We start from the raw sequence: 12907 nt of genomic DNA, 5'->3' as shown, positions 1-12907 counted from the left end.
TATGTGTGTGTGTGTGTGTATCTCTGTATGTGTGTGTGTATCTCTGTATGTGTGTGTGTATCTCTGTATGTGTGTGTGTATCTCTGTATGTGTGTGTGTGTGTGTATCTCTGTATGTGTGTGTGTGTGTGTATCTCTGTATCTCTGTATTTTTAATTTTTTTATTTCACCTTTATTTAACCAGCAGTTTGAGAACAAGTTCTCATGAGGTAGTTGGATGGGCTATTTACAGATGGGCTGTGTACAGGTGCAGTGATCTGTGAGCTGCTCTGACAGCTGACGCTTAAAGCTAGTGAGGGAGATATGAGTCTCCAGCTTCAGTGATTTTTGCAGTTCTTTCCAGTCATTGGCAGCAGAGAACTGGAAGGAAAAGTGGCCAAAGAAAGTGCTAGCTTTGGGGGTGACCAGTGAGATATACCTGCTGGAGCGTGTGCTACGGGTGGGTGCTGCTATGGTGACCATTGAGCTGAGATAAGGCAGAGCTTTACCTAGCAAAGACTTATAGATGACCTGGAGCCAGTGGGTTTGGCGACGAGAGTGTAGCGAGGGCCAGCCAACAAGAGCATACAGGTCACAGTGGTGGGTAGTATATGGGGCATTGTTGACAAAACGGATGGCACTGTGATAGACTACATCCAGTTTGCTGAGTAGAGTGTTGGAGGCTATTTTGTAAATTACATCGCCGAAGTCAAGGATCGGTAGGATAGTCAGTTTTACGACGGTATGTTTGGCGGCATGAGTGTGTGTATGTGTGTGTGTCTCTCTCTCTCTCTCTTTCTCTGTGTGTTAGATCATTGAGGAGTCGTCCTGGCAGAGGGGGAGAGAGGAGGGAGAGGGGAGAGGAGGGGGGCAGGAGGAGGATGCGCGGCGTGTCGTTGGGCTGCAGCTCAACATTGAGATCTGAGTGGTGCCGGTACTGTTCCCCATAGAGGGGTGCTGGTGCTTAGTGGTGTCAGAACCCATGTGGTGCTGCAGGTTCCACCACCTCCACTTCCTCTTCATCTCAGACTGCACCTGGGGTAGGAGGAGAGGAGAGGGAGAGGGGGAGGAGGGTAGGGGAGGAGGAGGGGAGGGGAGAGAGAGGAAAGGAGAGGCGGGGAGGGGAGAGAGAGGAGGGAGAGGGGAGAGAGTAGGGAGAGGGGAGAGAGTAGAGAGAGGAAGGAGAGGGGAGAGAGTAGGGAGAGGAGGGAGAGGGGAGAGAGTAGGGAGAGGAGGGAGAGGGGAGAGCAGGGGGAAGGGAGAGACAAGGAGGGAGAGAGGGGGAGGAGGGGGAAAGAGGAGGAAGAGGATACATTGAATGAAAGGAGGAGGGGTGGAGATAAGAGATCGCTGTCAGTTATATTTATTAAGTATCTCATGATAAACTGTAGACCTCAATACTTACCTAGAGAGTTTTCATCTGCATTTTTCGTAGCTGTCTATATACCACCACAGACCGATGCTGACACTGAACTCAATGAGTTGTATACGGCCATAAGCAAAGAGGAAAATTCTCATCCAAAGGCAACTCGCCCTCCACTTGGCAAATCTGACCACAACTCTATCCTCCTTATTCCTGCTTACAAGCTCAAATTAAAGCCAGAAGCACCAGTGACTCTGTCAATAAGTAAGTTGTCAGACAAAGCAGATGCTAAGCTACAAGCCGGTTTTGCTATCACAGACTGGAATATGTTCCGTGATTCTTCCGATGGCATTGAGGAGTACAGCACATCAGTCACTGGCGTCAATAATAAGTGCATCGATGACGTCGTCCCTGACCGAGTCTGTAACACCAACATGTTTCAAGCAGACCACCATAGTCCCTGTCCCCAAAAACCCTTGGAGCGGCAGGGTAGCCTAGTGGTTAGAGCGTTGGACTAGTAAACGGAAGGTTGCAAGTTCAAACCCTCGTTCTGCCCCTGAACAGGCAGTTAACCCACTGTTCCTAGGCCGTCATTGAAAATAAGAATTAGTTCTTAATTAACTGACTTGCCTGGTTAAATAAAGGTCAAATAAAATGACTACAAACCCGTAGCACTCACGTCCGTAGCCATGTAGTGCTTTGAAAGGCTGGTAATATCTCACATTAACACCATTATCCTAGACCCACTCCAATTCACATATCTATTGCACTCCACACTGCCCTTTCCCACCTGGACAAAAGGAACAACTATGTGAGAATGCTATTCATTGATTACAGCTCAGCGTTCAACACCATAGTGTCCTCAAAGCTCATCACTAAGCTATGGACCCTCATGAATTTGCTGATGACACAACAGTGGTCATCAACAACGATGAGACAGCCTATAGGATTGAGGTCAGAAACTTGGCTGTGTGGTGCCAGGACAACAACCTCTCCCTCAACGTGATCAATACAAAGGAGGTGATTGTGGACTACATGGAAAAGGAGGACTGAGCACGCCCCCATTCTCATCGACGAGGCTGGTAACCACATCACCAACAAACTGACATGGTCCAAGCACACCAAGACAGTCATTAAGAGGGTATGACAAAGCCTATTCCCCCCGAGCAGACTGAAAATATTTGACATGGGTCCTCAGATCCTCAAAAGGTTCTACAGCTGCACCATCTGGTTGCATCACTGCCTGGAATGGCAACTGCTCGGCCTCCGACCGCAAGGTACTACAGAGGGTAGTGCGTATGGCCCAGTATATCACTTGGGCCAAGTTTCCTGCCATCCAGGACCTCTATACCAGACAGTGTCAGGAAGGTCTTAAAAAAACGTTCCCGTTTTAAACAGGATATTTTGTCAGGAAAAGATGTCCCAGGTCTACACTGGGCTATTGTCTCTAATCTGTCCTAATCTGTCCCAGGTCTACACTGGGCTATTATCTCTAATCTGTCCTAATCTGTCCCAGGTCTACACTGGGCTATTGTCTCTAATCTGTCCTAATCTGTCCCAGGTCTACACTGGGCTATTATCTCTAATCTGTCCCAGGTCTACACTGGGCTATTATCTCTAATCTGTCCTAATCTGTCCCAGGTCTACACTGGGCTATTGTCTCTAATCTGTCCCAGGTCTACACTGGGCTATTATCTCTAATCTGTCCTAATCTGTCCCAGGTCTACACTGGGCTATTGTCTCTAATCTGTCCCAGGTCTACACTGGGCTATTATCTCTAATATGTCCTAATCTGTCCCAGGTCTACACTGGGCTATTGTCTCTAATCTGTCCCAGGTCTACACTGGGCTATTATCTCTAATCTGTCCCAGGTCTACACTGGGCTATTGTCTCTAATCTGCCCCAGGTCTACACTGGGCTATTATCTCTAATCTGTCCCAGGTCTACACTGGGCTATTGTCTCTAATCTGTCCCAGGTCTACACTGGGCTATTGTCTCTAATCTGTCCCAGGTCTACACTGGGCTATTATCTCTAATCTGTCCCAGGTCTACACTGGGCTATTGTCTCTAATCTGTCCTAATCTGTCCCAGGTCTACACTGGGCTATTGTCTCTAATCTGTCCCAGGTCTACACTGGGCTATTATCTCTAATCTGTCCCAGGTCTACACTGAGCTATTATCTCTAATCTGTCCCAGGTCTACACTGGGCTATTATCTCTAATCTGCCCCAGGTCTACACTGGGCTATTATCTCTAATCTGTCCCAGGTCTACACTGGGCTATTGTCTCTAATCTGTCCCAGGTCTACACTGGGCTATTATCTCTAATCTGCCCCAGGTCTACACTGGGCTATTGTCTCTAATCTGTCTCAGGTTTACACTGGGCTATTATCTCTAATCTGTCCCAGGTCTACACTGGGCTATTGTCTCTAATCTGTCCCAGGTCTACACTGGGCTATTGTCTCTAATCTGTCCCAGGTCTACAGTGGGCTATTGTCTCTAATCTGTCCCAGGTCTACACTGGGCTATTGTCTCTAATCTGTCCCAGGTCTACACTGGGCTATTGTCTCTAATCTGTCCCAGGTCTACACTGGGCTATTATCTCTAATCTGTCCCAGGTTTACACTGGGCTATTATCTCTAATCTGTCCCAGGTCTACACTGGGCTATTATCTCTAATCTGTCCCAGGTCTACACTGGGCTATTATCTCTAATCTGTCCCAGGTCTACACTGGGCTATTATCTCTAATCTGTCCCAGGTCTACACTGGGCTATTATCTCTAATCTGTCCCAGGTCTACACTGGGCTATTGTCTCTAATCTGTCCCAGGTCTACACTGGGCTATTATCTCTAATCTGTCCTAATCTGTCCCAGGTCTACACTGGGCTATTATCTCTAATCTGTCCTAATCTGTCCCAGGTCTACACTGGGCTATTATCTCTAATATGTCCTAATCTGTCCCAGGTCTACACTGGGCTATTATCTCTAATCTGTCCCAAACAACACCAAAGAGGAAGAGACTGCAGAGGAAGAGACCACAGAGGACAACACCGCAGAGGAAGAGACCGCAGAGGAAGAGACCGCAGAGGAAGAGACCGCAGAGGAAGAGACCGCAGAGGTAGAGACAGCAGAGGTAGAGACAGCAGAGGAAGAGACCGCAGAGGTAGAGACCGCAGAGGAAGAGACCGCAGAGGTAGAGACCGCAGAGGTAGAGACCGCAGAGGTAGAGACCGCAGAGGAAGAGACCGCAGAGGACGAGACCGCAGAGGAAGAGACCGCAGAGGAAGAGACCGCAGAGGAAGAGACAGCAGAGGAAGAGACCACAGAGGAAGAGACCGCAGAGGAAGAGACCGCAGAGGACAACAACAAAGAGGAAGAGACTGCAGAGGAAGAGACCGCAGAGGAAGAGACCGCAGAGGAAGAGACCGCAGAGGTAGAGACCGCAGAGGTAGAGACCGCAGAGGTAGAGACCGCAGAGGAAGAGACCGCAGAGGACGAGACTGCAGAGGAAGAGACCGCAGAGGACGAGACCGCAGAGGAAGAGACCGCAGAGGAAGAGACCGCAGAGGACAACAACAAAGAGGAAGAGACTGCAGAGGAAGAGACCGCAGAGGAAGAGACCGCAGAGGTAGAGACCGCAGAGGAAGAGACCGCAGAGGTAGAGACCGCAGAGGTAGAGACCGCAGAGGTAGAGACCGCAGAGGAAGAGACCGCAGAGGAAGAGACCGCAGAGTAAGAGACAGCAGAGTAAGAGACCGCAGAGGAAGAGACCGCAGAGGAAGAGACCGCCGAGGAAGGGACCGCAGAGGAAGGGACCGCAGAGGAAGGGACCGCAGAGGAAGAGACCGCAGAGGAAGAGACCGCAGAGGAAGGGACTGCAGAGGAAGAGACCGCAGAGGAAGAGACCGCAGAGGACAACAACAAAGAGGAAGAGACCGCAGAGGAAGAGACCGCAGAGGTAGAGACCGCAGAGGAAGAGACCGCAGAGGAAGAGACCGCAGAGGTAGAGACCGCAGAGGAAGAGACCGCAGAGGTAGAGACCGCAGAGGTAGAGACCGCAGAGGAAGAGACCGCAGAGGACGAGACCGCAGAGGAAGAGACCGCAGAGGTAGAGACCGCAGAGGTAGAGACCGCAGAGGAAGAGACCGCAGAGGAAGAGACCGCAGAGGAAGAGACCGCAGAGGAAGAGACAGCAGAGGAAGAGACCGCAGAGGTAGAGACCGCAGAGGACGAGACCGCAGAGGAAGAGACCGCAGAGGAAGAGACCGGAGAGGACGAGACCGGAGAGGACGAGACCGGAGAGGACGAGACCGCAGAGGTAGAGACCGCAGAGATAGAGACCGCAGAGGAAGAGACCGCAGAGGAAGAGACCGCAGAGGAAGAGACCGCAGAGGAAGAGACCGGAGAGGACGAGACCGGAGAGGAAGAGACCCCAGAGGAAGAGACCGCAGAGGAAGAGACCGCAGAGGAAGAGACTGCAGAGGAAGAGACTGCAGAGGAAGAGACTGCAGAGGAAGAGACCGCAGAGGAAGAGACTGCAGAGGACAACAACAAAGAGGAAGAGACCGCAGAGGTAGAGACCGCAGAGGTAGAGACCGCAGAGGTAGAGACCGCAGAGGTAGAGACCGCAGAGGTAGAGACCGCAGAGGAAGAGACCGCAGAGGAAGAGACCGCAGAGGAAGAGACTGCAGAGGACAACAACAAAGAGGAAGAGACTGCAGAGGAAGAGACTGCATAGCAAGAGACCGCAGAGGAAGCGACCTCAGAGGAAGCGACCTCAGAGGAAGAGACCGGAGAGGACGAGACCGGAGAGGACGAGACCGCAGAGGTAGAGACCGCAGAGGTAGAGACCGCAGAGGAAGAGACCGCAGAGGAAGAGACCGCAGAGGTAGAGACCGCAGAGGAAGAGACCGCAGAGGTAGAGACCGCAGAGGTAGAGACCGCAAAGGAAGAGACCGCAGAGGACGAGACCGCAGAGGACGAGACCGCAGAGGAAGAGACCGCAGAGGAAGAGACCGCAGAGGAAGAGACTGCAGAGGACAACAACAAAGAGGAAGAGACTGCAGAGGAAGAGACTGCATAGCAAGAGACCGCAGAGGAAGCGACCTCAGAGGAAGCGACCTCAGAGGAAGAGACCGGAGAGGACGAGACCGGAGAGGACGAGACCGCAGAGGTAGAGACCGCAGAGGTAGAGACCGCAGAGGAAGAGACCGCAGAGGAAGAGACCGCAGAGGTAGAGACCGCAGAGGAAGAGACCGCAGAGGTAGAGACCGCAGAGGAAGAGACCGCAGAGGACGAGACCGCAGAGGAAGAGACCGCAGAGGAAGAGACCGCAGAGGAAGAGACAGCAGAGGAAGAGACCGCAGAGGAAGAGACCGCAGAGGAAGGGACCGCAGAGGAAGAGACCGCAGAGGAAGAGACCGCAGAGGACAACAACAAAGAGGAAGAGACCGCAGAGGAAGAGACCGCAGAGGATGAGACCGCAGAGGACGAGACCGCAGAGGGATAGACGAAAGAGGACGAGACCGCAGAGGACGAGACCTCAGAGGGATAGACGAAAGAGGACGAGACCGCAGAGGACGAGACCGCAGAGGACGAGACCGCAGAGGAATAGACCGCAGAGGAATTGACCGCAGAGGACGAGACCGCAGAGGACGAGACCGCAGAGGACGAGACCGCAGAGGAAGAGACCGCAGCGGAAGAGACCGCAGAGGGAGAGACCGCAGAGGAAGAGACCGCAGAGGAAGAGACCGCAGAGGAAGAGACCGCAGAGGATGAGACCGCAGAGGACGAGACCGCAGAGGGATAGACGAAAGAGGACGAGACCGCAGAGGACGAGACCGCAGAGGAATAGACCGCAGAGGAATAGACCGCAGAGGACGAGACCGCAGAGGACGAGACCGCAGAGGAAGAGACCGCAGCGGAAGAGACCGCAGAGGAAGAGACCGCAGAGGAAGAGACGAAAGAGGACGAGACGAAAGAGGAAGAGACTGCAGAGGACAACAACTAAGAGGAAGAGACTGCAGAGGAAGAGACCGCAGAGGAAGAGACCTCGGAGGAAGAGACCTCGGAGGAAGAGACCCCAGAGGAAGAGACCCCAGAGGAAGAGACCCCAGAGGAACAGACCGCAGAGGAAGAGACCGCAGCGGAAGAGACCGCAGAGGGAGAGACCGCAGAGGAAGAGACCGCAGAGGAAGAGACCGCAGAGGAAGAGACCGCAGAGGATGAGACCGCAGAGGACGAGACCGCAGAGGGATAGACGAAAGAGGACGAGACCGCAGAGGACGAGACCGCAGAGGAATAGACCGCAGAGGAATAGACCGCAGAGGACGAGACCGCAGAGGACGAGACCGCAGAGGAAGAGACCGCAGCGGAAGAGACCGCAGAGGAAGAGACCGCAGAGGAAGAGACGAAAGAGGACGAGACGAAAGAGGAAGAGACTGCAGAGGACAACAACTAAGAGGAAGAGACTGCAGAGGAAGAGACCGCAGAGGAAGAGACCTCGGAGGAAGAGACCTCGGAGGAAGAGACCCCAGAGGAAGAGACCCCAGAGGAAGAGACCCCAGAGGAACAGACCCCAGAGGTAGAGACCGCAGAGGAAGAGACCGCAGAGGTAGAGACCGCAGAGGTAGAGACCGCAGAGGAAGAGACCGCAGAGGAAGAGACCGCAGAGGAAGAGACTGCAGAGGACAACAACAAAGAGGAAGAGACTGCAGAGGAAGAGACCGCAGAGGAAGAGACCTCGGAGGAAGAGACCCCAGAGGAAGAGACCCCAGAGGAAGAGACCCCAGAGGAAGAGACCCCAGAGGAAGAGACCGCAGAGGTAGAGACCGCAGAGGTAGAGACCGCAGAGGTAGAGACCGCAGAGGAAGAGACTGCAGAGGAAGAGACCGCAGAGGAAGAGACCGCAGAGGAAGAGACTGCAGAGGACAACAACAAAGAGGAAGAGACTGCAGAGGAAGAGACTGCATAGCAAGAGACTGCATAGCAAGAGACCGCAGAGGACGAGACCGCAGAGGTAGAGACCGCAGAGGTAGAGACCGCAGAGGTAGAGACCGCAGAGGTAGAGACCGCAGAGGAAGGGACCGCAGAGGAAGGGACCGCAGAGGAAGGGACCGCAGAGGAAGAGACCGCAGAGGAAGAGACTGCAGAGGACAACAACAAAGAGGAAGAGACTGCAGAGGACAACAACAAAGAGGAAGAGACTGCAGAGGAAGAGACTGCATAGCAAGAGACTGCATAGCAAGAGACCGCAGAGGACGAGACCGCAGAGGTAGAGACCGCAGAGGTAGAGACCGCAGAGGTAGAGACCGCAGAGGTAGAGACCGCAGAGGTAGAGACCGCAGAGGAAGAGACCGCAGAGGAAGAGACCGCAGAGGAAGGGACCGCAGAGGAAGGGACCGCAGAGGAAGAGACCGCAGAGGAAGAGACTGCAGAGGACAACAACAAAGAGGAAGAGACTGCAGAGGAAGAGACTGCATAGCAAGAGACTGCATAGCAAGAGACCGCAGAGGACGAGACCGCAGAGGTAGAGACCGCAGAGGTAGAGACCGCAGAGGTAGAGACCGCAGAGGTAGAGACCGCAGAGGAAGGGACCGCAGAGGAAGGGACCGCAGAGGAAGGGACCGCAGAGGAAGAGACCGCAGAGGAAGAGACTGCAGAGGACAACAACAAAGAGGAAGAGACTGCAGAGGACAACAACAAAGAGGAAGAGACTGCAGAGGAAGAGACTGCATAGCAAGAGACTGCATAGCAAGAGACCGCAGAGGACGAGACCGCAGAGGTAGAGACCGCAGAGGTAGAGACCGCAGAGGTAGAGACCGCAGAGGTAGAGACCGCAGAGGTAGAGACCGCAGAGGTAGAGACCGCAGAGGAAGAGACCGCAGAGGAAGAGACCGCAGAGGAAGGGACCGCAGAGGAAGGGACCGCAGAGGAAGAGACCGCAGAGGAAGAGACTGCAGAGGACAACAACAAAGAGGAAGAGACTGCAGAGGAAGAGACCGCAGAGGAAGAGACTGCATAGCAAGAGACCGCAGAGGAATAGACTGCATAGCAAGAGACTGCAGAGGAAGAGACTGCAGAGGAAGAGACTGCAGAGGAAGAGACTGCAGAGGAAGAGACTGCATAGCAAGAGACCGCAGAGGACGAGACCACAGAGGAAGAGACCGCAGAGGGAGAGACCGCAGAGCAATATGAGATGGGAGTTCCATGTAATGATGGCTCTATATAATACTGTACACTTTCTTGAATTTGTTGAGGATTTGTGGACTGTGAAAAGACCCCTGGTGGCATGTCTGGTGGGGTAAGTGTATGTGTCAGAGCTGTCTGGTGGGGTAAGTGTGTGTGTCAGAGCTGTCTGGTGGGGTAAGTGTGTGTGTCAGAGCTGTCTGGTGGGGTAAGTGCGTGTGGCAGAGCTGTCTGGTGGGGTAAGTGTATGTGTCAGAGCTGTATGGTGGGGTAAGTGTATGTGTCAGAGCTGTCTGGTGGGGTAAGTGCGTGTGGCAGAGCTGTCTGGTGGGGTAAGTGTGTGTGTCAGAGCTGTGTGTAAGTTGACTATGCAAACAATTTGGGATTTAACATAGTAATGTTTCTTATAAAAATAAGAAGTGATGCAGTCAGTCTCCCCTCAACTCTGAGCCAAGAGAGACTGGCAGCAGTGTTAATATCAGCCCTCTGATTACAGTCAGTCTCTCCTCAACTCTTAGCCAAGAGAGACTGGCAGCAGTGTTAATATCAGCCCTCTGATTACAGTCAGTCTCTCCTCAACTCTTAGCCAAGAGAGACTGGCAGCAGTGTTAATATCAGCCCTCTGATTACAGTCAGTCTCTCCTCAACTCTGAGCCAAGAGAGACTGGCAGCAGTGTTAATATCAGCCCTCTGATTACAGTCAGTCTCTCCTCAACTCTCAGCCAAGAGAGACTGGCAGCAGTGTTAATATCAGCCCTCTGATTACAGTCAGTCTCTCCTCAACTCTGAGCCAAGAGAGACTGGCAGCAGTGTTAATATCAGCCCTCTGATTACAGTCAGTCTCTCCTCAGAACGTGTCGCTCTGTTTTGGGCAAACCAGCGGCTTAACTAGGTCTTTCCCTGCAGCACTCAACCGCAAAACAGGACAATAATGCATAGAAATAGAATGAATAGAACTGACAGATATTTTGACTTCCGTTCTATTTCTATGCATTCAATCCAATAGGCGAAATCCAGATAGATCACTTTTGAAAAACTGGGCCTTAAACACACTGCCCTCCGAACCGTAATCCTGCTTCATGTAAACTCAGGGTGTCAACTCGGTGTTAAGTTGGTGCAGTGTGTTTATAACAGTAGTGTGTGAACGTCAGGGTGGCTCTTACCTCTCCGTTTAAGAAGCAGTAGAGAACGGCAACCGCAAATCCCTATAGAGGAAAGGAAGAACAGAAAGAGCATTAGCTGTCTGTTATAGTCACCCTAACCCTGGGGAGAGCAGTCTGTTACATGAACCCAGTGTACCCTGTTATTGTGTTCTTCATAACAATACAAGGCAGGTAGCCTAGTGGTAAAGAGGTTGGGCCAGTAACCTAAAGGTTGCTGGTTCGTATCCCAGAGCCGACTAGGTGAGATCTGTCGATGTGCCGTTGAGCAAAGCCATTAACCCTAATCGCGCCTCTAAATCACTCTGGAGAAGAGCATCTGCTTAAATGACTGAAATGTAATGCATCAAGGCGATTCTATGGAATACATGATTGAGCCTATATTAAAGTACTGAGTACAGAGCTACTGCTGCCATGAATACATAGCATTGGTTCGTTTACAGAACAGGATTACATGTCTGTGGCCTAGAGGGAAAACCGAGAGAAGCGAGGGATGCCAAACAAGGAAGTCATATTGACAAGATAAGAGGGACAAGCTGGAGGACGTTTCTCAGCTAAAGTCAAGCTGCTACAATGCTGCCAGGTCTGGCTGCTCCCTCTCTCTCCCCATTATACAGATAGACCAACCACAGCCAGTGTTTAAAACATGAACAATGGGTCTGAATTACCAGTCCATTGTGCCTGGAGTCCTGCCATAGTGTATAAAAAGCATCCCTCCCATGAGTGTGTTGGCTGCCGAGAGTAACTAATCACGGAACCTGAATGAACTGTCTCTGACTGTTAATCTCTGACTATAAAGTCTCACTGTTAAACTGAGTCCCAAAAGCCCCCTATACTACACCTATACTACACCTATACTACACCTATACTACACCGATACTACACCTACTATATGTATACTTTGTCTATACTACACCTATACTACACCTATACTGCACATATACTACACCTATACTACACCTATATTACACCTATACTACACCTACTATATGTATACTTTGTCTATACTACATCTATACTACACCTATACTACATCTATACTACACCTATACTACACCTATACTACACCTATACTACAGCTATACTGCACATATACTACACCTACTATATGTATACTTTGTCTATACTACATCTATACTACACTTATACTACACCTATACTACACTTATACTGCATCGATATCACATCTATACTGCATCTATATCACACCTATACTACACCTATACTACACCTATACTACACCTATACTACACCTATGCTACACCTATACTACACCTATACTACACCTATACTACACCTATATTACACCTATGCTACACCTATACTACACCTATACTACATCTATACTACACCTATACTACATCTATACTACACCTATATTACACCTATACTACACCTATATTACACCTATACTACACCTATACTACACCTATACTGCACCTATACTACACCTATACTACACCTATACTACACCTATACTACACCGATACTACACCTATACTACACCTATACTACACCTATAAACACCTATACTACACCTATATTACACCTATACTACACCTATACTACACCTATACTACATCTATACTACACCTATATTACACCTATGCTACACCTATACTACACTGATACTGTGCCTATACTACACCGATACTACATCTATACTACACCTATACTACACCGATACTACACCTATACTACACCTATATACACCTATACTACACCTATATTACACCTATACTACACCTATACTACACCTATACTACATCTATACTACACCTATATTACACCTATGCTACACCTATACTACACTGATACTGTGCCTATACTACACCGATACTACATCTATACTACACCTATACTACACCGATACTACACCTATACTACACCTATACTACACCTATACTACACCTATACTGCACATATACTACACCTATACTACACCTATACTACACCTATACTGCACATATACTACACCTACTATATGTGTACTTTGTCTATACTACACCTATACTACACCTATACTGCACATATACTACACCTATACTACACCTATATTACACCTATACTACACCTACTATATGTATACTTTGTCTATACTACATCTATACTACACCTATACTACATCTATACTACACCTATGCTACACCTATACTACACCTATACTACATCTATACTACACCTATACTACATCTATACTACACCTATATTACACCTATACT

General features: G+C 50.3%; 1 protein-coding gene across 1 annotated transcript in view; it reads right to left on the bottom strand.

Moving 5' to 3' along the window:
* Nucleotides 1–376: 376 nt before the first annotated feature.
* The window catches only part of vipr1b (vasoactive intestinal peptide receptor 1b), a 233418-nt gene continuing 220887 nt past the window's right edge, over nucleotides 377–12907 (bottom strand). The window contains exons 11-12 of the mRNA XM_065019183.1: nucleotides 10689–10730; nucleotides 377–1013 (exon numbers count right to left, since the gene is read on the bottom strand). Coding sequence (XP_064875255.1) covers nucleotides 786–1013; nucleotides 10689–10730 — 270 coding nt within the window. The 3' untranslated portion in view covers nucleotides 377–785. The remainder of the gene's footprint in view (nucleotides 1014–10688; nucleotides 10731–12907) is intronic.

The sequence above is a fragment of the Oncorhynchus nerka genome, linkage group LG6 (genome assembly GCF_034236695.1).
Source record: "Oncorhynchus nerka isolate Pitt River linkage group LG6, Oner_Uvic_2.0, whole genome shotgun sequence".
Taxonomy (NCBI): Eukaryota; Metazoa; Chordata; class Actinopteri; order Salmoniformes; family Salmonidae; genus Oncorhynchus; species Oncorhynchus nerka.
This window is presented reverse-complemented; position numbering and strand designations above follow the sequence as displayed.